Source organism: Abramis brama, assembly GCF_963993115.1.
Source record: "Abramis brama genome assembly, chromosome: 15".
NCBI classification, from domain to species: domain Eukaryota; kingdom Metazoa; phylum Chordata; class Actinopteri; order Cypriniformes; family Leuciscidae; genus Abramis; species Abramis brama.
In genome coordinates this window covers 25,138,462-25,164,804 of record NC_139977.1, presented here as the reverse complement: position 1 = coordinate 25,164,804, position 26,343 = coordinate 25,138,462, and the positions used below count along the sequence as shown (strand labels likewise).

General features: G+C 36.9%; 1 protein-coding gene across 1 annotated transcript in view; it reads right to left on the bottom strand.

Moving 5' to 3' along the window:
- Positions 1–21,583, bottom strand: part of whrna (whirlin a) — a 107,391-nt gene extending 85,808 nt beyond the window's left edge. Inside the window, exons 1-2 of the mRNA XM_084137946.1 lie at positions 21,082–21,583; positions 19,500–20,405 (exon numbers count right to left, since the gene is read on the bottom strand). Of these exons, the coding sequence (XP_083994072.1) occupies positions 19,500–20,234 (735 nt within the window). The 5' untranslated portion in view covers positions 20,235–20,405; positions 21,082–21,583. The remainder of the gene's footprint in view (positions 1–19,499; positions 20,406–21,081) is intronic.
- Between the last annotated feature and the right edge of the window lie 4,760 nt (positions 21,584–26,343).

Here is a 26,343-nt window from a genome sequence, read left to right as displayed (position 1 = left end):
AAATCTATAACCACACGCATGTACATATAAAAATGCTGGTTTGGCATTTGTAATGGGGGCGAATACATTGTGCAATACATTTGTGATATTTTTAAATTGTTGGTCTAAACGCATAGGGCCCTATCTTGCACCCAGCGCAATTGACTTTGTACACTGACGCATGTATCATTCCTATTTTGCACCCGCGCAAAGCGCGCTTTTCCCTCCACAGAAGCACGTCGCTAAACTAGGGAATGAACTTGCGCTCCCTGGGCGGTTCAGCGCAAAAAAGGAGGCGTGTTCCGGCGCAAACGTTCCTTCATGCTATTTTGCAGGTTTAGAAAACAATTGCGCCACTAACCAGGAAAAAATAGTTTAAAGTCAGTGGCGCGTTGCGCATGTTATTCATATGCTATTTTAAGGGCGCATGCTTGGCCATAATCAATGTAGCGTGTGCACAACGCGCATACACTTTGATTCTCTCATCTACACAGAAGCAGCAGTTTTCATTTTTGCAAATCATACATTATTATGATAGATAGATAGATAGATAGATAGATAGATAGATAGATAGATAGATAGATAGATAGATAGATAGATAGATAGATAGACAATTTATTATAAAAGCATACATCTAGCTTACACATTTACCCAAATTATCATACACCTTTTTAACCGAAGTTAATTTGGGTGGGTTTCTCCATCCCCAACGTCCCTGACGAGAGCGTTGCTCTCCTTGGCTGTGAACCGCTCCTGGCGCGCGTCTGGCAAATCCGCCGTTATAATAGGAATCCGCTTTAGAGCAAAGCGCGTCTGCTCTTAAAGGGAATGTGAGATGACGCTCTGATTGGTTTATTTCACGTTACGCCCAAACCACACCTATGAATAATGAAGCTACTTCAGACCAACCCATTTTAGATTTGCGCCTGGCGCAAGAGTTATTTATTCCGCTGGGAAAATAGCAACAGCGCCAAGACCCGCCCACAAAGTTACTTGCGCTTTGCGCTTTGACACTTGCGTTTCAGATCGTTAAAATAGGGCCCATGATGTGTTAGACAGTGTGTTAAGCAGTGGAATTTTTGTTAAGCAGTGGAGAGTGCATGCAGAATGTAGCCTATGCTTTTTTGGAGCTAAGAAAGTCAACATAAAATCAGCATTTTGCTGACTTAATAACCAAAATTGGGGTAACGCAAAATTGGAGTCCATGAAATTGTGTATGTAATCTAAAAAAGAATATTAATCGAATCAATAATATTGACATGAAAAAAAATGCTCACTGATCAATAACTTTAACTTATACAAGTCTTTTTTAAATTTACATTTACCAGAGTTAGGTTGAAAAAAAATATTATTAATCTAAATTACAAGCTTATTAATACAACATTAATGAAACCATAAAGAAAATCAATTATTTATTACATTTTATTGATGCAACTCAAAAAAACAACTTCAAAGTGGAAAGTGTTTCATGAATGCTGAATATGAAGGTTCTGCCGCTTTAAGATACGAGTTTTAATACAATTCTCAACAAAATAAAACATATATCGCTTTCAAGTGTTTGGGATTGGTGAGATTTCTTAAATGTTTTTTAAAAGTTTCACTAAGGCTGTATTTATCTCATAAAATAAAAAAATAAAAAAAACACAGTAAAAACACAGTAAAAACAGTAATATTGTGAAATATCATTATTATTTAAAATAACTCTCCATATTTTAAAAAGGTATTTATTCCTGTGATGGAAAAAAAAATATTTTCAGGATTCTTTGATGAATAGAAACTTCAAAAGAGCAACGTGTCTAAAATAGAAAGCTTTTGTAACATTATAAATGTCTTCCGTCACTTTTAATCAATTTAACGGATCCTTCCTGAATAAAAGTATTAACTTCTTTAAAAAAAATAAATAATAATAATAATTTGAACGGTAGTGTATAATGTTACAAAATCTTTATATTTCATATAAATGCTGTTCTTTTCAAAGAATCCTGAAAAAAATGTACACAACTGTTTTCAACATTGATAATAATAATACATGTTTCTTAGGCAGTAAATCAGTATATTAGAATGATTTCTGAAGGATCATGTGACACTGAAGACTGAAGACACTGAAAGCTGAAAATTCAGCTTTGCCATCACAGGATTAAATTACATTTAAAAAAAACAAATAGAAAATAGTTTTTTTAAATTGTAATAATATTTCACAATAATATTTGTTTTTACTGTATTTTGGATTGAATAAATGCAGCCTTGTTGAAACTTCTTTTAAATACATGAAAAATCTTACCGATCCCAAACTTTTGAATGCTGGTGTATATATACAGTAGGCTACTGTACAATTCAATTGCAATTTTTGCATCTTACAAGCCACAATGAACTACTAGGCTATAGGCCGTGTTTGACAGCCTTGCGATCTACAAAGGTGGCTTACTGCTGTGCAAACAATTCCCTCTCTCGTGGAGTGCCACTGTTCTATTCTCAAGTTTTGAGCAATAGAGAAAGAGAAGGTTATGCTTCCTCAGCACGTCTCCCACTTCAGGCCCATGTGGGTGGGTTAATGCAGGTCAGAACTAAGGGCGAGATCTATACTTCAACATCAACGCCCGGTCTTCCTTCTCAACTAGAATGTTGAAAACAGTGAGAGAACATATGAAGTGGTCTAGAGATGCATTTCAAGTACACGCGAGTCAGATGGACGACTGATCAGTGCACTGCATCCCGCTATGTTTTAAATCTCAGAAATGTGTTAAAAACATAAACTGGCTGAAATGTATCTCAAATAGCAACTTGTACACAATTATTAGTGAATGAGAGTAGCAACTGTAACATTTGTGTGCTACAATTTTTAGCTAACCCACTTTATGTTGTAACAAGTAACAGGCTGAGAAATCTTTAGAAATCCTGTGTACCATGTTATGTTCAATTTTGCTACACTCCATTTAGCTGTTTTGAACGCTAGAAAATAAAAAGGTTTGCAAACCTCTGGTCTCCATATCTCCATGTTCCGTCTCATTAATCCCTCTCTCTAATCAGCCGTCCATCTCACTTCCCCTTTATTTCCAAGTGATTCATGCTCTAATGTTCTTTGTTAGAGGAGCTTGTGATCCTCCTCATATCCATCTCTCCCTCCATTTTCCTATTGTCTCATCCATCACACCCTCTTATAATGTTCCCGTTGGCCTTGAGGTTGAGGGTTAGGATTGAGGGGCCAGGAAAGCAAGAAGGACAGAGAAAGCAATCCACAAGGGATTTTTAACTGGGGAATCTCTCTTCAAGAGATTGCCTTTAAAATAATGCCAGAAAATGACCAAAACGATTCATCATCTCCAAAAAGCCAAGCCAATGTTATACGCAGAGGAAGTTTTTTGCTCTTTAAATAACAGTTTCTCCATGTTGAAGCCAATGATGTCGTTTTATTTCGAGCCTCTTGCTTTCTCTTTTTGCCAGCATACTCTCCTCTGTTTGCCGTTTTTTTAAAAAAAACGTGTGATCTCTGGAGGTTCAAAATTTAGTGTGCTCCATGTCAGCCTTTCTCGCTGTGACAACTAACCTATGTCACGTTAAAATCATTTTGACGGACAGGGTTGTAAAAATTCCTTCATAGTATTAGCCTAAGTTACCCGTCATTTTAATTTTCATATTTTAATGATAATAAGCCATTTCATAGGCTCTGTTTTTGTTCACAAATTTACAGGACAAGCATATAGGCTAGATTATGCATTTATTTATAAAGTTGAACAGAGACTGTGGGTCACTTTTCTGGTTTCATCATGAATGTTTGTCCAATAAATCGAAATAAGATTTCTGCTTTTGTTACTTTAGAAATGAAGCAAAGTCTCAGCTTTCAAATTATGTCAATTTTATCACAAAATTCAAATAATAAATACCGTTTTGGCGCTCTTTAATGTAGCGCGAGAGATAAGCACCCAAGTTCAAGCCGAGCGCGAGTGAACGTGATCATCCCTTCCTCACTACGTTAAAGAACGAAATAAACATGAATGAATATCAGAAAAATATGTTAAAATATACAATCCAACTTACCGAAATCCGTATCATGTCTCTCATGTTATCGCTCAATCAGTGTTTCAGCCTCAGAAACAGCTTGTAAACAATGTCATTCGCCATTCGTTGACTATTACGGTATCTATCTTGATAATATCAGCAAGAGCTCACTCGCCACCAAGTGGACAGGGGTTAGAATTACAGTTACAATCATTTCACCCTCAGTATAATCTGTCAAAATTACGGACGGCTTTCAGATTTTTCACTGCAAAAATATTCCGTCAATGATGGAAAATTTTCGGTTAACGTGACCTCTGTTTCCACACACCATACACACGTCAAAGTAACCAGAGCAACTTTTCTCTATTTACGCATATGACGAGAGAGGCACAGGTGAGTGATGTAGCCTATGCAATTTCCAGACAGGTCTAAAACATAAACACTTATAATAGGCTTACTATAGTAAATCAGGGTAAGACAAAAACACGTTTTGAAGAAGGATTGATGATGTATTGACTTAAATAATACACTGTGTACCTTTAATTGTTCAAATTTGAGTATAAAAATTGACAGTTTGAAAGCTGAGACTTTGTTTCATATCAAAAGTACAAAGCTAATTGTGATTAGTGTATGGTAGTGCGCTAGAAATAATGTTTAGTGAAGCTTTGACTCACACATCAACTGAAAACAGCATAGACATGTTTACCTGTTGAAGCTTATCCATGTTCTATGCACGAAACAGTCAAAATGCCCCATTGGAGAAGCGCTAATTAAACATCACCGTTTCGGTCAATGATTTCGCCCCTCCAAAACTGTTTCAGCCAAAACAAAAAATTAATTTAAATTTTTTTCGGTTGCCAAAATTTCAGTGCGTCACTATTTTTGGATACATTTTTGCAGAGCTCAACTTACTGCTTTGATGTTTGTGTTTAAGTATTGTCCCCTTCTGTTCTCTAAAGCATCATTTACACTGGTGGAGTTGTGTTGAGCGCCGTCCACCTGAGTCCTGCCACACAGCTGTTCCCATCTCTCCTGGGAAACATCCTGTCACACAGAAACACTGACACACAGCTAACCATATTCTTCACCTGACATGTAAGTGCTCTCTGTACATACAAAGAGTGTTTACAACAGCACAACCCTTCTTGACATGAAGGCTCAAATCAGAAGGAAAAATAGTAGAGAGGGATGTCATATTAGAGAGAACATACTGTAGACACAGCCTAAACCAAGCCAAAATCATTATTAGGAATAAGACCTTGAGTTGAGACCTGACTAGGAGCACCATGAAACAAGCCAAAAAAGTGAAATAAGCCAATAAACAAAACAACGCAGTAATTTAATGTTCTATTCTGACCTAATATTTTTAAGAAACCAAGAACAATTGCAAATGAACTTGACAGCCAGCCAGCTTGATAACAGACACCAAGTAGCCTATTTTATGGAAAAATCAGTTTTGACATGATAAGTCCTTTGTGTTTCTACAATAATGATTAAAAGACCGTTTTTTGGGATGTTGCATTCAAAATTCAATTTGAGATTTTTGCTAAAAAACAAATTATTTATTTGAATAAATTAAATAGCGTAATATTTAAACATTATTTAAAATTATATTTACATTAATATCATTTTTAGGCTGTATTTAAATAAAAAAATATTTTAAAATTGATTACCAACTGGAACTTAAACCTGAAAAACTGACCGAATACGGGTAAAAGACCTCTTGAGCCAAAAGGCAAAAGCATGAGACCATGAGCCAGCATGATTGGCATGAGCTAATATCTGCTAAAAAAAAAAAAAAAAAAAAAAACTCTGCAGGGGAGGGAGGAATAATATACATGGAAATTGAGAGGGACAAATACGATCTGGTGTCTCGCCAGCATTCCTCAAAGTGCAATTCTTTGCTAAAGTAGATATAATAGAGAGATGTTAAAAACAGATGGCTAACTGCTGTGCTAATGCTTCAGTCCCTGATTCTTTTACTTTTTCATTAAGAGCAAGAAAGGAGATTTTGCTTACTCAGCAGCACCTATGTGGATGGGTTAATGTGGGTCAGAACCAAGGGTAAGATCTACATTAACATCACTGGGCCTCCTGCCCAATGTTGAACAGGGAGGAGAAATGTAAAAGAGGCACAAAACAAAGTTCTCTAGAGATGCATTTCAAGAGGACAGTGATATTACGTTGTATTACTTTTCAATGCTTTGAAAGTAAGTTATCTACAGCATACAGTAAGTAAGCACAAAAGTCCACACCTAACTCTAACACTAAACATAAGAGGGGTGTAAGCAGATCTGCATGATTAATTGTTAACTGTAATCTACAATCTCGATTCAAACACCAATGATCCTAAATGACATCGATTCAGCTTTGTCTGTTAAAACTTTGACAAGTACGAACATTCAAATCAGCGTTGGCGCTGCCACTGAGCCAGAGAGAGCAGCTGTCCTGTATAGGTATGACACAGTTGTTTCAACCACACAGTATCATTATTGATATATAGCATTATTGTCTTACAATAATTCAAATGATCACAGAGGTACTAGAATAAAAGTTTACATATAGGATATAAACACTTATGTCTACGGTAGTGATCAAAATCACAAAGTAATGTGAATCGCCTTTTGAAAGTAACTTCAAATATTGTATCAATTACATAGTTACACCAGTAGGTGGCGACAAGTGAGTGTTAAAAAAATGTATTTGTCATTTATTCATTAATTCAAAAGATTTGTTCAAAAACGCTGATTTAGTAATGAATCATACTAAGTGAAGTCATTGAATCACTAATTCAAACTGATTTTTAAAATAATAATTAAAATGAATTAAATATATTTTTTAATAGACTTCAGCAATTATCATTTTGCCAGAACCTCTAGTAAATGACATGTTATTTTGTTTAGTTGTCTATTTGGAACCTTGGGAGAAAAAAATTGTGATTCAGTTTATTCAGAATCATGCAGATCTAAAGCAGATCATTAGAAAATGTAGGAATGAGACTATGAATTAATTTAAATTAGCCACTAATTCGCAGAAACCTAAAAAAGTTACTAATTGCAACAGGACTATTTCAGATAGTCAATAATAATGATAATAAATGGAGCAATTCCAAGAGTACCATTAATAATAAATCAATAATAATGATATTAAAAATAAATTGACAAACCAATTATTAATGTTATGCACTATGTCAGTTTTTAATGAATGTACGTAGTTAAATTAGCTAGGCTATATATATCTATATACAATTTCCAACCTTTGCATATTTTATTTTTGTAAAAAATAATAATATTTGAATTAACAAAAAAGTAAGTAAACGTTTAATATAAAATATTAGCTATATGTAATATTTTGTATAAATGATTTCTACCCAAAATAAAAAATCTTATTTTTGAGCCCTCACACTATCGCATCCTTTCATTGCAGTGGCTTTTACACAGATAGGTAACACTCTAAAATCCAGTTGTGGGAATTATTTCCCTTGAAGCAACTTCAAGCAAAGTTTCTTGCTCAAGGGCACAATAGTGAAATCTTATGGCTCACTTCACCTCTTGCAGAAATCAAACCAACAGTTTGATTACAGGTTTTAAGCTTTAACCTCTCCACCACACACCACCCTTGGGGGAAACGAGTGTCACATGATGTAACGATGGAAACAAATAAATAAATGAATCACTGTCCGAAACTACAAAACCTCTTTATAACCACCAGATATGAAACATGTCGGTTTGACTGGATCACTGTATTATCAGCTGTGAGCAGTCTGTATCTGTCAGTAACCCACACCGCTCATGAGGAACATATGAGCATGTTGTCTTCTGATCCTGAGTGGCAGAACAATTATATCACCTATCAAATCCATGCTCTCTCATTATAGCGCCGTTCAATCATAAATCTCAACAGCCCGCCACCCCCATCCTCCTCTAGCCAGAAAATTCCCCAGATTCTGTTATTTTCCCTGATGCAAGGCCTTTAAGGTACAGCCAGCCTGTGGAGATGAGTGTTCTTGGCAGCATCCACTGGCAGCGGTCCACGGGGGAAAACTCATCAGCCTGTGTCCGTGGTTCGGGATGCAGTGTTTTGCGGGGACAACAAGGTCTGAACTTCTCCAGGATGGGATGAAAGATTTCTATCCTCTGACACTGATCTGAAGGTTAGACTTCATAACCACGAACAGAACTCATTTTTTTGGACATTCGCAGAAACATAAATCTCAGATCGGAATCAATTATCTGGACCCGGAGCAGACTTAAGTCCTTCGGTACGGAGGCTTCTGCCGCTCCGTCATAATCCAGGGGAGTTCTAATAAAACATAGCGCCCCTTCATGACCCTGAACACATCGTTGCAGAATTAATATCTCCATGTGGCTCTGACCCCGTACCTATTATTCATTTTCTTCATATGAGAGGGAAAAACAGTCAGTGGGGAATTAAATTGAGTCCTTTTGAAGGCACATCCTCACTAATCTGCCCGAAACATCTTAATTATCTCTCGAAATCTAAATCCTCTGTGACCAAACAATGTGTCATCCCTCTATATCTGAATATATGCGTGCTTTCAAATCTGCCAATTTCCTTTTAATAAGATAACAGACCTGATCCTTCTGGGAGGAGGACAGCTTTAAGTATTTTTAAGCACTATTCTATAACAGAGTCCCAGTACGTCAACCGATTAAAAGGATATATTCCTTAAATCTGATTGAACATTTAACAGTAATTTAGCCAGGAATCAAAATTTGGGATTTTTAAATGGAGTCTTCAAATGGAGTTGCGCCAATATAAAAAAAATCAAAATAAATTAAAAATAAACCAAAATGAATGCCACAGCTGAATTTATTCATCACAATATAATACAAAAATATACATTTTTAGATTTGCTAAAGATGACATTTAACTTTGTTAAATTCTTAGTATTCTAGAGTTAAACAATAACTTCATGGCATCAATTAAATTAAATGTACAAATAGAGAAAAGATAGATACATTTAAAAAATAAAATGTAATTTTAAAAAGTAGTACATTACATTTTAGTTTTATATTTTGCTGAATTTTGTAGCTTTATAAATTTAGCTTTTAATATTGCATTTTTGTTTGGTGCACATTTTTACAAAATCAATAAATAAAATAAACACATACATGCATACATCATTTATAATAAAACAATACAATTATTTTAATATTTAATTTAAATGTACAAAAAAAAAAAAAATTAAACATCAAATATGGACAGATAAAGATAAATGTAAAAAAAAATGTAGTTGTAATTTTTAAAAGTAGTACATTACATTTTATTTTTACATACATACATCATTTACTTAAATTAAAATGTGCATTATAAATACATTATTAAAATGTACAATTAAAATTTATATTAAAACACTTTGTATTACACAAAATTATATTAGTTTGTATTAGTTTAAAATAAAAGTACTTAAAAATGGTAAAGCAATGTTTAGACAAAAGGTTATTTTATCATTCAACATCGTTGTGCACAAGAATAGTGCACAAGTACTGTACTCAAATTGGGACGCACCTACAGTCTCCACAATAGTGGTGTGTTGTGATATTTCATTGCTGTTTGTTGACAAACTGGTCACGGAGCTGGTGCCCATGGGCCCAGTCACCCAACCTAGCATGAAAACAAACCATAGAAAGAGAGTGTCAATTAGCAGATGCATCTGGTGAACAGTGCCGGCTATAAACCCGTCGAGCAAATCAGAAACGATGTCCGCTGCCAATAAAGTCCAGATCGATAGGCAGAGAGCTGATGCTGAATGCAAACAGACAAACAACTGGGGCAGATGACAGTGACAGAGGCTGGATGGTACAAAGATAAAAGAGAAAAACTACATGAAAGTAACCTTTGTAGGTCAATTACCTCCATCCCTCACATGCAGCGGTGAAAATTGGCAAGTGTAGGCACTAGGCACTCTGGGTAAGAGTGGTTCAAGTTCGTAGAGGAGTCACATGCACATCGACAAAGGCTCAGTGTGAAGTTCACTCAGAGAGTGATGGCCATTTAGTAATTTAATGGGTTTTACCCAGCAGACAGTCTCAGCAGGAAAAGCTCATACTGTTACTTTTGCAGCTATATTCAACAAACACTAAAGACCAGTCATTAGAGAGTCACATGACAATAAAAACCAGATGGAACAAACAAAACAAACCCACATAGTGACGATTCATGTTGTGCTTGCTAATTTCCTGTGCTCTTGCCAGCGATCATGCACACTCGCACAGTAAATTCAGGCCGTGTTCATCTCACACATGATGTAGTTTTGCCCTGGGCGCTGTGTATGCGTCCTAACAAATGTCATTCGGATCAATAAAAATCTTGCATAAAAACTATATACTTAGATGGATGCACCCGAGTTTGTGCCTATGTGTGCATTACTGTGCGTGCGTTTGAGTGTGGGGATGTCTGCATATATGGTGTATCCATGTGTGTCCAACCATGCACATAAAGATGAACAGGGCTATAATGCAGGGAAAAAATGGATTTTGCATTCAAGGCATTTGTGCAGGTAAAACAGTCTAATCAAGTGGAAAAATAATTGAAAGAGGAGAGAGGGGGTGGGGAAATATTATTTTGGGGATTATATTGTGTGTAGAAATACATTTTTAATACATTAAATATATATTCTATAACAATTCTATTGTTCATAATTTTATATTTATATATATATATATATATATATATTTTTTTTTTTTTTAAGCCTGACATTTGAAATAATAGTCAGAAAAATATTTTTTTTAAAGGAAAAATTTATTGAAACTTTAAAAAAGGTAAAAAAAAAGTCAACAAAAAAAAAGTCAAAAATAAATGTGCATATGTGTTTTTGTTTAGTATTATATTTGACCAACATGTTTTTATGGCTGATATAGGATTATATAGGAGAACATAGAGGGGTAATAAAACTCCAAAATTAGCAAAAATATGCAATTTGTTGCAGTTGCTGATATTTAAAAAAATAAAGATGACATTCTGATAGCTTGTCATGAAAGTCAATGAGATCTTTCTAACAGAAAAGCAGAGAACGGCATATAAATATCAGTTGTCAGTCACTCATCTCTCAAAAAATGGCTTAGTTTGATGCTTAGTTTTATGATCAAAGCTCTGTAGTTTTTATTGTGTGGGCAAAACATATGCAATGCAATGATGATTGAGAGATGTACAAATAAACGTTCCTCAAAAGTATATCATATTTTATGCTCACATTTTAACTAGCCTTACACCTTTAACTAGGTTACACCGTGTTACACTGTACACAGATTACAGAACTTTTCCACCACGGCACCATACTGATAGCGGCTCCCTGATGCCCGAAAATGTTAGGCCTATACACACACACACACACACACAGAGTAGTACACGCATTTAAAAGTGAAAAGCGAGCGAGCATAGATTTTTCAGCAGCGTGCTGATCATGCTGATAAATTAGAGGCCTTGGAAATTTGTGCATCAAATATGATACAGCAGGCTTTATAGGATTCAGTGAATACAATAATACATCATTAAAAAAATCCATTTATTCCTGCAACAGTACATCCCACACTCTTCTCTTTTCCTCTCTCTCTGTCTGACTGACATTAGTGTTGAGACAAGGTGGAGCTTCTTCAATTATTTACCAACAGGAGTCCTTGAAAGAGGTGTCAGCCAATCAGAGGCCGAAGTCAAGAGAACGGCCAATGGGAAAGGATCACGTGTATCATTAACACTGCACAGCCTTATGTGGACAAACTGAATATTCTCTGTCATAAGACTATGAGTGCGAGTCATGCTGTAGATCAAGAGCGTGTGCAACAGATGGTCTGGGTCCAGACAGGACAATGGGACGCAGGGTTTGGGAGGCGGGGGAGGGGCCAGGCTCAACTGTATTAAATGACATACTTTAAGGCTTAAAAGAAGACAGAGGAGATGAAAGGCAAAAACAGGGTGGAGAGTGCTATTAATAATCTACAAGCTTCTACTGCTCAAAATTGCTAATTATATTGCAGCCACAAAACACAGACGAACAAGTCACTTGAGCAGATGTTAGCTGTAAACACTTTGTACCCTTATGTTATGTCTGTTACAGTAAACAGGTTTAGAGTGGTCTACTCAGTATGCAAATACAATTTATTAATTCAGATGGCACTTCTGAAACTTACCAGTAGTCCACTGTATGAAGAAACTTTTGGGTATAATATGTCACAGTTTACTTTATTTTGCTATCCTCACTTACACATATATATATATATACAGCAATGTTACTATGGATAAAAGCATAAATATACATAAATACTACTGTGATCCAGTTCCGATATTGTAGTAAGGGAAATGGGTCTAAATTCTCAATATTCTACTGTTTTGTATCCATTCCAGACTGTCTTGGGATCTTTAAAAATCCTGTTTTCAAGAACAGCCGATTATTTAGATCTACATTATACAAGGATTGTGTAACCAGACTAAAGCTCAAACTCATTTCCTTGTGTGGTTTGTGGAGGATTTTATGCTGTATGTTTCTCACTGTGTTAGTCAAAAAAAAAAAAGTCAACAAAAAAAACCTTAAACCCGTCAAGAGTTCTGTGCATCATGGAAGAGAGACTGCCACATCAAGTCAGGGCGTTGCTCTTTCCCTTCACAGAATATGCAGTGCTTGTGTGTGTGTGTGAGTGAGTGAATGAATGAGAATGTGAGTGAGAGGTTCATTCATCTAAAATTGCTTTATGTGTAGTTATTTCAAAAGCATAAATGGCTTAGGAGCCATAAAACGTCTAGAAAGTATTTTCGCAGGCGAATAACTACAATTATACTGCACTGTGCTTTCACATGCTACAATATGCCAGAATACTCATACTGAATGCAAATACATATCGGAAATTCTGCAGCTCCTAACTTTCATTAAAAAGGTTAAATGCATATGACATACTGATAAAATACCCAGGCCCTTAAAACCTTGACGCTACAGGGCATGTGATTTCTTTTCACAAACACAAAAGCGACAGATCTGGGATCAGTATATCACAAAGATAGCATGTGCTGAGAGAGGCAGGTCTTAAAAATCACAGAAATGTGGACCAATGATCCACATCCAGTCAGTCATATATCAACAGGTCCCCAACAGTGTGTAATGACTGAGCATCAATCCTGCCCTGCCTCAAATTGATGAGGTCTGTCAGAGAAAGCCAGTGTATATTCTCTGCTTTATGGTGGAGCTAAATCAAGATAAGAATACAAGGGACAGTCAGTCACCTGATCTAAGCCCATGTAATGAACAAGAGATTATTGGAGCAGGAGCCAAAACATTTGTGCTGCCTACTCAGTCAGAGACAATTAGCAGAGGGGCTGAGGAATGAAATAAAGCTGATATGCAGCCTTCAAGTCAATTTAATGAACAAAATCCAGTGAATAAGATCATGGAGGAAAGGCTCTCCCTCCCTTCCTCCATTCTCTGATTACCTTGTTTTTCCTTCATTGGGAGAATGGGCAGGAAGGAATCTCTTATCCTGGGTTTCTACTTGTGCGTAAGAAACTGTCAGAAAAAGTCGTGGATTTTTGATGCCAGATTTAGACTTTATTATTCAAAGAAACAAACCCGAGCAAGCTTCTTGCAAGGAGCGCCTCCAGATTTCTGCCCCGTTCTCAATATATACCTATACATCCTTCACACACCCTTTTTTTTTTTTACCATGTGACACACTAGAATAGAATTTCTTGCTGTAAACATACCAGGACTCTGTTCACATTTCATTCCCAGCACACAGACACCACACAGCTAGATAAATAATAGTGTTCACACAAATAGCTATATTATACTAAATTACTTATTTTCTAAATAATAAAATCTTCTTCATATGCTAACAAAAAATGCTAAAAAAATTAAAAAATTACAGAAAAAAACATCAGCTGCCGTTGCCAGAAATTCACCATTATGTGACAATATTTCATGGATAGCATATTGGTGCCTGTATATTTTACAGCTTATAACTGTATATTTTGGTGTGGGACAGTGGCTCAGTTTGCATGTTTTCCCTGTGTCTGCGTGGGTTTCCTCCGGGTGCTCCCGTTTTCCTCCGTTTTGTGTGTGTGTGTGTGTGTGTGTGTGTGTCCCAAGCCATGTAATGGGAAGGGTTGGGGAAAGACGTAGCAAGCAACCTACCCCAGAAAAATAATTTGCAAGAAAATTCATGTACAGTCTCTCACAGTATGGCTAGATATGGCCATAGAATCAGATACGACTGAAATGGTAATTGATAGATAGATAGATAGATAGATAGATAGATAGATAGATAGATAGATAGATAGATAGATAGATAGATAGATAGATAGATAGATAGATAGATAGATAGATAGATAGATAGATAGATAGATAGATAGATAGATAGAAAAGTATATGTTATTAAGTAATATCATTTTAATACCAAGCTACTCGAACTATGAAAATCATAGCTTTTACTTGCAAGAACATACATTTTTACAGCATTTTACAGTAAAATTACATATGCGTTAAACCATAAACAATACAAGGTAACTTCAATAAACAGCTTTTTACTGTAGCATTTAATTTCTTTTTTTTCCAACTTACAAACATTTTTTATAATGTACTGTTAAGTCATCATATTGTCATCACTTGTGCAATTTTATGCACAATTACAGTTTATTTTGACTTGGCAAAGTATACAGTGTCACCTCACCTCACACCACCTCATTTTTTGCCTCTCATTTGCATAAAGTTAAGGATTTTAAACTTTTTGATGCACTCTCTCACTGCATGCACCACTCTGCTGTCAATACCACGATGCCCCAAACGAACCTTCTGCTCAGCTGCCGTGAGTAAACTGAACACACTCACTGAGCTCTGCTAAGCACAAGTGGACAGGTGGTTAGAGGCACTGGTTATGAATCTTCTCGCTTGGCTCTAACTGAGATTACAAAGCAGCGTTTGACTGTCAGCTGGTAAACACTGTCTTAATCATATTTCGGTGTCAGGACAAAGGCAAGAGGCAACCTCCTAAGTTTGAGCCATGGCAGCTTGCATGAGAGTCACAACAGCATTAAAATTCAATCAGCTCGACTAACAGGTGCTCTTATATGCGGTCACCCTTGAAGCAGGAGATGAGGAAAGATCATTGATCATATGGGCTATCATAGCAGCACAGTGAACAAACACTGAAGGCCATGCGGATAGACCAACCAATCATGAGATGCCAAAGGGCATCACACGCATTCAATATAGTCTATAAAGATGGTGTGGACAGGTCACCTAGAGCATGTACAATCCATCCTCATCATTGAATCTGTTGATGCAGAGAGAGAGAGAGAGAGAGATGGAGACAGCTCAGACATCTGGACATACAGGAAGAGAAATAATGATGTCAGTCCAACTGGAGTGATTCCTCTATCGACCTCATAGGACCAGAAACATCATGGATATAAACTAGAGGTATAATAATACTCGTGTCACGATTCGGTTTGATACAAGATACTGATCTCACCATTACAATACTCTCACTTACTTTGAACAAAGCCAAAATAGAGTTAAAATGGAACTTTAAAAATATATATATAGTGCTATTAAAGCAAAAAGTACTATTAAAATTTGGCATGCAGTTGCTTCAAACAATGGTATAATGCTATTTAAAGGGCACCTATTATGCCCCTTTTCACAAGATGTAAAATAAGTCTCTGATGTCCCCAGAGTGTGTATGTGAAGTTTTAGCTCAAAATACCCAACAAATAATTTTTTACAGCATGTTTAAATTGTCATTTTTTGGGGCTCAGAAAAACGCGCCGTTTTAATGTGTGCCCTTTAAATGCAAATGAGCTGCTGCTGCCGGCCCAAAGGGCAGAGCCTCATGAGCTCCAGCCAGGACAATCTCATCCGATAATATCAAAACAGAAACTCTCAGTAGCGGTTTTCATTTCGACCCGGAGTCGGACAATAATGCCCACAGAGCCAGAGAATATATGCCGTATGGAGATAGAACAGGTATAGTTTAGTTTAATTACGGTTATATCTTATATGTCATCTGCTTTTATCCACTATTAATACAAGCCTGCTGTAGCAAACCCCGTCCGCATGATGACCTAAATATAGGCTACTGATGAGTTCAATTAAGTTTACAAGTGTACATCACACAAAAGATGAAGCGTTAGTTTTACTCCAAAAAATCACAGTAAGAGCTGAATAAACACAATAAGTAGTGTGTATTAAAGTCGTTATCCGTAAACTCTCTCTCTCTCCCTTTCATTATCATGGAACATACACATGGCAGGCTAAATACACATTAATTGCGCAGATATTAACATAAATAAATAAATACGTAATATTCAATAAAAATAAACATGAATAAGACTTAAAAACCATTAAAAAACCTAACGTTTTTAATATATTTTATAATGTAATAATTTCACAGTTAATATCCAAATTAATGTAGAAACAACATAAAGACAGTATATTTTAAATATTTGTCTAACAGGTAGGAAATGTACAGAAATTGAATAAAGTTATCAAACTGCATAAATTTAAATTATATATAGATTAATCCTTATTAAAGTTACAAAAGTTCTTTAGTCAAGAGCAGTGAGTGTTTTTCTCTGTTCCCTTTGTTCTTTGATTAACTTTACTGACAGAAAGCTTTATTGGCTGCTGTCCACGACACATCTCACACGCGCCTCATTCTCTCACAACTCTTTGCGTTCATTTAAGACTTTATTTCACTAATTTAAGACTACTCAGTCTGCTCTTATATGAGGATACTCGACAAAACGGACATTTTGGCATAATTGCGTGTGTTAGTGTTCGTTCAACTACAAGCCGAAAGAGAACTCGATTCTGGCGCTCAATTTGTCTTGGCTTGAATGGTTTAAAAGCACGTGCATGAATAAGAGCGCATCATATATTTACCACTGAGTATTCTCCTCCCATTTCTACCAGTGAGGCTTATTCAACCGTATTCAACTTCCCGCGTCTACTATCTACTATCAAAACACCTCAATCGCTTAGTAGGCATTCTTGTCTACAGCTGCTCCAGCGTCGAAACAATGGCAGACTGTGTCCAGCTCACTCAGGGCGGGTCTATGCTCAAACTGCAGTGTCAATCAACAGTCGTGGGAGGGGCCTGTGCAAAGTGACTTCACATTGCCCCAGCTTGTTCTGAGACAGTGCTTATGATTTATGGGGATTTTATAAAAAGCACTGGGTGGATTTTTATCATTATAGGGTGGTTGTGTACACACACTGCCAACACACATTTATGTTCAAACACCATGTAAAAGTGAATTTTGCATAATAGGTGCCCTTTAAAACATCATTCAATGTAAATTCTGATAATCGTAATTAATAATCACAATTACAATTTCAAGGTAATAATCAACATTTACAATTTTTGTCATAATTGTGCAGCCCTATTAAATAATGTATTTTATTTGTAATTTATGAATAATAATTTTTCATAAATTACCATATTTGTCCATATTTACCATATTTGATGCACCATTACCATTTCTAATGCTAAATTAAATCTGTCTAAACTTTCATTTTGGGTGAACTATGCAGGAAAGATATTGTCGCAATACTCAAATGACGCTGTGCGTCACATGATGCACACAGTGACAGTGACAAATGTAGTACATCCGAATCGTATTAACACTACACACGTCAAACTATATAGAACATACTTTTTAATGGTCACAAAGCAAGTACTTACTCAATGAGTATTCAGTTTCAGATGGAGCCACTGTTACTTTTTCCATGAGTTTTACCAAGTAGCATTGTAACATGCAAACTGAAAATTATTATTTTAGTGTTTACGTCTGAAAACTTAAAGAAACAACAAAATAAACCAAGAAAGAAAAAGAAGAACAAAACGGATAATGTTCAGGGTTCATTTACAAAGGTCAACAGAGTCTGAGGAAATCCTCACTGTAACTAAAAAAGTTACTAGAAAACTACCTTCTGCTAGAAAAACGAGAGATAACTTGAGGGAGAGGCAAACTGTGCTGTATTTATCTACACCTACTGTAGCAAAAACCCAGTCAAATCGCTCTCCGTTCTGGCTGTTTATACAGTTTGTGTCTTCACTAAGGCTATGTCTGCATTACATGAGAACAAGAGCATCAAGACAAGCGGAAGGTCATGTTCAGCCTGGGGAGAGGCCCGTCCATTTACTCATGCAGATCAATATGATTAACTGGGAGGAAGCAGCCTTCCCCCACTGCCAGCTTCTGTTTAAGAAAGGCACCGTGGAAAGAATTTATACCCTGCTGTTCAACTGTGCCAGTTTTCCCCCGGCGAAGGGAAACAATGACACAGAAAGGAGGCAAACTGTTCATGTTCAGTTTCTCTTTCTCTTGGCACACACAGCTCTACAGAGATTCGCAAACATGGGAATATGGAAGAGTCAAACAGGAAAGTATCAGTGGAATGGAGTTCCTAGTCATATGCCAACTTTGAAATATGCTCCGCTCGGGATCTCCACTGTCAGATGCTTCCATGTTTTTTAATTTAGTTAAAAATATAATCACTGTAATAATGAAATCTTTTGAGGTTCCATGCTGGTGGAAGCCTTCGGAGAAACTAAGTCTTAAGACTTTTTGAAGATGCCTCAAAGTGTACTAAAGGAACTTCGATATGCAAGTGCATCAAAGCCTTTTTCTTGTAATGATGGCAAATGTTTAGTTTCTTGAATAAACTAATAGGTTCCTCAGAGAACTGCTCTTTTAAAAGTGCGCCTAGAGGTTCTCCAGAGGGTTTCACCACACCAGTGTCTGTGGCATGTGAAAACTAGTGATCTTGCCAAACACCGTATGTTTGTTGGGGACAACTTTTGACAGAATGCAATCTATAATGAATAGCTGGATTCAGCACCATGGACAGCACACACATGAACTCCATAACAATACATGTGAGGTCCAACATGCAGGATTACTTCCTATTAATTATGATTACAGTTCTGTTATAGTTAGTATGTTAAGGGTAAGGCAAAATCAGCTCTTCTTTTGAATGACAACTATAGACCTGCAAGGAAAATGCTTCTGCACTGAAACCTGCATATGACAGCAAGTATTATTGATACAAAATCGACAAGCCAGTGCAAGTGACAAGCCACGTCTAATCATTTAACTACATCTAATCCATACACACTGATCAATAACATCAACATTTGTAAAGGCCTTCCTGGCTAACACATCTCAATAAAAGCCAGCATTTATAATTCTGGTCCTTAAAGGAACACTTTCAGCTGCTTGTCTTGCATTAAGAATCAATCAATCAAGGAGGAGTAGTTGCAGTCTGTTTCCCTGTGGTCTAATGACTGGTCAGAAGCTGGTGATCTCAACACAGTTATGATATCTGTGGCCATGTGCATAGGTAATATTGAGGAAAGAAAGAAAAATAGCTCACACATTATACCAATAACAACAGCATAATTGAATCAACAATTTAATTTAGCATAATATTTAATCGCATATTTAAAGGATATTTAATCTAATTCACTTAGCCTAAACATTACACAAAATATTAATAAAACAAAATACCTTACCTTAACTGCCTCTGCGTGCGTGACCCGGTCGAACACTTTGTCGTTAACTTTCATTATCTGGTCTCCTATTCTCAAACCCTCCTTTTCCGCCAGTGAACCTGGTTCCACCAGTGACACATAGATCCCAACTCCATGCTCGGAACCTCCACGGATGCTAAATCCCAAACCCTCGTTGCTCTTGTGACGCTTGAGGATCACCTGTCGGATCTCTCCAGGGGGCTCCGGTAAGAAATTTCTGCCCAGTAAAGGAATAAGAGTCGCTGTCCCATCGCTGCTGGTGCTGATACTGTCAGGAGATCCGCGCAGAGCGGCTAGAGGCGCGGAAGCAGGCGAGAAATGAGCCCCGTGTGTTGGACTGGAATTAGCAGCCTCGTGGGAGCCCTCCGGGTCACCATTGCGCGCAAGAACATCAGATTTCAAGTAGAGCCCCTCTGATGTGTACTGATCGAACAGAAGCTGATCCGAGCGCGGGATGACCAGCCGCAGCATGGGCAGGAGCTGACGCTTGCTCGGGACGTTCAGTATAACCTTAAGCGTCTGGACCAGATCGTACACATTGCGCTTGGAGTGGTACACGTTGAGGCAGTGGATGAACTGCTCTCTCTCGAGGTCGCTGAGCAGCAGGTTGAGAGCGTTGTGAAGCTTCTTCACGTTGGCGGACAGAGAACGCGCGCTGGAAGCCACGGAGTTGCCCGAGGAAGAGTTGAGCGACAGGCGCTCCAGGTCTGTGCTCATCCTCGCGCCCTTTGCCTGGTTCACAGAGCCACGCGGAAGCGGAGGGGTCCGGCGAGCATTGCAGTAGCACCGGAGCCGAGTCTACAGGAGCCTGCGGAGCGGCGCATGGCACTTCGATGCCTTGATGTGCACGGTCATACTCAATATTATATCAAACGAGTCACACAGGACCTACAAAACCAAACACATAAATCTAATTAGCGAGAAAGAAAAAAAAGTTTGGAATTGAAATAAACACTTTCAATTTTAAATGCTACTATGTACATTTAAATGTTAAGGCCTATGTAAAAAATAAATAATAATAATTTTACTTTAATATTCAAAAAGTTAATACAACGTATATTATGACTGAACTTAGTTACATATTACATTTATGAGGAAAATGAAATAAAATTTGTTTTGTTCTCAGATATGTACATTGGAGTGTTTTACATTACATGTTGTGTTGTTTAGTTGGCTAATGTTTGCTGCATTCATTTAATGTCATGTGTTACCTGGAAGCACTGTGATCTGTCATTGTTATTAATCACAGTTGCTGGAGAGATCCTTTTTTTTATAACAACTTGTGGCATTCAACAGTACCCGGTATATTATTGGAACAGTTATTTTACAATGGCAAACAGATTAAATAACTCACGATAGTCTATTTTGGAATACTAATAGCCTTACTGAATGAAATAATGACATACAGTCTACGATTATTAATTTAAAAATATGGTCATCAAAATTCATTCCCATCATCACTACATTTCATATTTATAAAAAAAATATATGAAATTCAGATTTCACGGTAAAAACAGAACTGTAAAGTAATTTAAAAAGCCCTATATTCGAGCGCAAAGTGCACCTTCCCAATAACGGTGGCAGAAAGCTGCGCGCTCCGGTGCGTCTTGTGCTCGTGAAAAGGGGTCAAGTGGCCAGTGCGTCTTCTCCAATATCTCTGTCGTCAACAGCGAATCCCTCATGAAGGAGTTCAGGATCTTTGCCCAGAAATCCAAAGCTTTACAACGACCACAATCATACGAATGCGTTCCCGTTGATTAGTTTTTAAAGTAGAGCACCGGATCAGCGTTCAGTTCTAATCCACTCGTCCCTGTATTTGGAGGATATGACACCCAAACTAAAATGCAGAGTTGTTTTCCTTTGGCACGCTCAAATCAGAAAGTTGAAACGCGCTTTAGTCCCTTGGAAAGTGCGCTGGATGAATTCCACAGACAAATAAATCAAACAGGTTGGAAAGTTATTTGTTGCGTTAGTGCGCAAAGAAAGAAAGTAAAACGGCACGGACTCGACTGTGTCTCCGTCTAGCCTTCAGCTGTCGGAGGGGATCGACTGAACTGGCTCTCTTCAACGAGTCCCCTACACAGGAAATGACGCAGCTTATGTGGTGCGCGTAAGTTGCTTAGTAACCAACAACACGCGAGTCATGCCCATGGTCATGCCGGGTGCGCGCAGGACTTGCAAATGACCATCTGCTTATTTTAAGAGCAGTGTCATAGAACTTATTCAGAGCAGCGCCATGACAGGTATGAAAGCGAGGCTGTGAGGAATAGACTTACCGTATTTTCAATGGCATCCGCTGTAAAATAATAATAATAATAATAATAATATTTTTAAAGTATAATTTTCCACAGCTCATACTGTCTGTTTTTTTGTTTTGTATTTTTGTCTACTGAAATATCTTGGAAAGATATTTTTGCTGTGTTTCGTCAGCAGAAAAATCCCAAAACACATTAAATAACCCATTGAAGAGATGTAGCCTATGTCTATCCCCCAGAGCCTCGCTTTCATTCCTAAAAATATGACATAGCTGCTGTGAATAAGGTCTATTTATTATCATTGAAATATTTTTTTATTAATATTTTGATTTTAGTAATTTTGTTGTGCACATTTATATATATTTTTTATTGATTATTCAATTTGGACTAGTTTAATTTTATTTAGTTTTATTTGGTTTTATGTCTAGCTGATAAAATGTTTATTTATTTTTGTTTCAGTTTATTTTAGTACATCAAGTTGAACTAAATGAAAATATTGCCCTGGCAGATAGCTGAAATAAAATAGGCTAAGTTTGTTAATACTTTTTATGGTTTTAGTTTTAGTTAACTATAATAATTCTGTTTAAGAGTCATTTGAAAGCAAACTATCATTAAAGGCAGGGTAGGTAGGACTATAAAAAAAAAAAAAGATCCAAATTTGTTAAAACTTTCTATATATATCAATACATAATTAAAATGTAAGTACTCTGAAAAAAAGAGTATAAAAATCAAGTGACTCTAGACCGTTTAATCTGTATTAAACACAGCTCATTATTTCGATTCGGGACGAATCAAAGGATTGGCTTAGGCGACTGTCACTCTCTCTCGCAACCATGGCAACAACCCTTTTGCCACGGGATCTGCCCACTTGCGCGCGGCCGCGCGCACGTTTGATTTGAGGAATTCGAGAGGCACTGAACCTAGGAATAGCAAAACAATGGCAGAGAAAGAGCAATCAAAATTCACATTACCGGCATGCAGTTAGTGAAGGCAAACAAGGCAAAAAAAAGAAGACAGTACAAGAAAAGGTAATGAACAAAAAGTCTTTGGATAAACAAAGAAATAAAACGCGTGTCAATATCAGCGTAGCTTTCCAGCGACCACCCCGTCCTCAGCCTCTACTTCCTCGGATCCTAGTTGCACGCCACGGCCTCTTGCACGACCTCCTCTGCTTCGCCCTAAAATTATTTTTATTTTACAAAAGGACATTTTACAAACCTACATTTTGCGCATGTGCTCCTGCATGCACTTTTCCAGTCACAACACAGCAATCAAAGGAGGACGCGCTGAAAACTGTAATGCTGTTCTCTTCCTTCGAATGTTTGAGTTGCAGAGGAATTTGTGACTGTTTCAGCTGTTCAACCACATCAAAGTTTCGTAATTAGTAAGTCCGTGCTTTTTCTCTTTTTGTTCTTATGTGCTGAAGGGCTGCTGTGCCTTGGTGAAACGGTGTTTGTACGTGAAGAGCTCTTTTCCAAAACGCCATAAACCTAAAAAGCTGCCTCAAAGAACCAGCAAAAGTAATGATTATGAATGTGTAAAATATTGCAATAAGACATTTTAATTGTTTATTAATTTCTGTGTCGGCTGCAAAGATGAAGTTGACGATATTTGACTCGCGATCTTCGCAGTAGGCTAGTGAACGCATGCACCGGAGAAATGCACATTTAGGCTACATAGTTTTATTTTGTTTTGGATGGTTTTGTTTAGAACCAGATTTCTGTAAATATATTCCACATTTTTTAGGCCTGTGAGGCGAGGCTACGGTTCGGTTCACGATGATATAATCTCCAGTTCAAGCACCTTATGTTGTGATTGATAGCCTATATTTACTTTATGTATTTAATGCAGGAATGAAAATATTAATGAATTAATGAAAAAAAAAAATATTAAAATTAAGATACAATTAATACAAAACGAAATTCGTTTTAAAGAAAGGCTTTGTGCTTTCTGTTTTGAGGTCTCTGTTAAAGTTTGAAAGTCTCAGTGCAGCTTTCAGAGCGCTCGCGTCCATAATGGAGAACTGTCAAGTAATATTGTTTTTTCCTCATAAATGCAAACACGAAAAATAAAAGACAAAAACTTTTTTAAAAAGACAAACCATAAATTTAGAAAAAAAAAAAAAAAAGATGGATTTATTTCGTTTTGGGGGAAAAATGAATGGATTTATACCGTTTTGAAAATGTTAATTTTTTTTTACTTTGAATTGATCATCAACAATATTGTTGTTTGATTTAATAATCACTGTTGCAAGAAGTGCCTAGTTAAGTTTTTTTTTTTTTTTTTTTTTTTGTAAGTGGAAAAAGTAGGGGGTGCCACAGATTCTGTTTAGTTAGCTCCTTTATTGTTTTTTCTATAGCCTAGAATAATATAGGTCAAATGCAGCAAGTCAAAAGACCAACTGGACCTTCTTTGCCAGTTTGCTCACATTTCTTTGAAGGATGGCAAAAATATCGCCTGAATATCTATATCTAGATATTGGAAAAAAATATCGAGATATTCATTTTTGTCAATATCTCCCACCCCTACATGCAGAACACCATATATGTTATGAATCTTACACGAAATTCATCTTCATCACAATATAACTGATGGTAATGTAAAAAAGTGTATCAATGCAACCTGTTTTTAGCTTATATAACTAGCTCGTTAGCGAATCAAAAAATATATATTTTAAATTTACCAATATCAATATGCTAGCTTGATAGTGAGTACTAAAATACATCTTATTTGTTTATATTCATAAGCAATTAGCGTTAGATTTTTTTATTACATGTGATTCTGACATGATGTCACTACATGCACTGTGCTCCTTCCTCTCTGCTTGTCTCAGGTAAATAATGCGTCTTCAGCTCAGCGGTTGGAGTCGCGCGTTCATGTGTTTTGGGGGCGTGGCTTTGGAAGGAGCCCAGAAGGGAGGGGGTGGAGTGAATGGAAATAATGAACTGTCTTTAAAACAGTCCTGAGAGGTCTACAGACACTCGATTTTTATACTTTCTTTTTCAGAGTACTTACATTTTAATTATGTATTGATATGAACATAAAGTTTAAACAAATTTGAAAAAGAAGTTTTTTAGACCATTCCTACCTACCCTGCCTTTAATCCTGGACAGCATAAACATAAATAGCTTTTTACTCAAAGATCATTAAAATCCTATTAAATAGACAATAAATAGCATTGCTGTCCATCAGAAATGCAAAAGTTGTTGCAAAACAATTCTTTATTTGAATCTATAACATCTATAACAATCGTTGATTAGGATTTGATGATGCAATTAATTAACCAACATTTTTAGTTAAAGCTGAAACACATAACCCACTAGTTAATCAAGAAACCAGGTTAATACTCTAAAGTGTATATGGCCCTCAAGGGTTTTAGATGCATCCCTCAATCATGTTTTACCCCTCTATAAACATTTACAGCTCTGACCACATTAGTACGGTTCACATTACGGGAGTACACGATAGAAAGCCTTTAAATCAAAACCTTTTACAGCATTTCAGAACTGATCCCATAAAGCAGCATGCTGAAAATCTGAGTCAGCATTTCACACATAAAAAGCCGAATGGGTTTCTGGCCGGCACTGGCACAGGTGTCGAGGCACGTCAAGAGATGACAGCTGGATATACCCTGTCAGAATCTCAACCCCACCTGAGCTTTGGCCACACGATTCCCAGAGAATCGCTCTAATCAGTTCCCAATCCACCTGGATTGGATAATGAGGTGTTTAGTCATTTTCTCAGAGCTTTGCAACACACACAGGTCAGAGAGGGAGTGACGGAGTGACAGTGAGTGATTGATGGGCGTAATTAATGCAGTTACTGAGTATAAGCGACAAGGTGGCAAGGTAAACACGATTATTATGCCGTGCCTCCGATATGGACATAGACAGAGTAACAATGAGCTGAATTCCAGCCTGGTAGGCATGGGAAGAAAGATCTAATTAACTCTCCCTATCCTCCTGCCTGCATCAGCACCGCTAATGACTTTGTCTATCTGTTTGATTTTCAATTTATAGTGCCGACTATAGCACCTTATAGCACATGCCAAAGCTGAAAAATGTCCTGAGGAATAAAGCACAATTACAATAACTCTATAGTCAGTTTGACAGGGAACTAATGAGGGGCATGTGCACAAGAAAACGCACTGGTGATGATGTGAATTTGTTTATATAGTCGAACTAGGGAGTTTTGTCTCTGCACCGGCTGACTGTATTAATCTCTGTTTTGAGAAAAAGCAGCTAAGTACTTTATGTAATAGGCTTTGGAAAGAGTGACTCAGAGCAACCTGGAGGTACCGGTGAAGAGCGTGAATGGATTCGGCCTTAAAGAACATTTGTTCCATTGGCGGTGACTGTTTTAAATCAAATTCTCAATTTAGGTAGTTACTATAGGTGTATGAACGTGTGTGTACATATTGTATTCATTTGTTTTAATCATGTACTGTATGTCCCATGTGTTTTATTATGTGGTATACAATGTGGTTGTACAGTGTTGTCTGATGTATCTGTTTTTTATGCCAGTGTTAAAGATGAATTTCTGTCCAGTAAATCTGAACGGACAATAAAGTC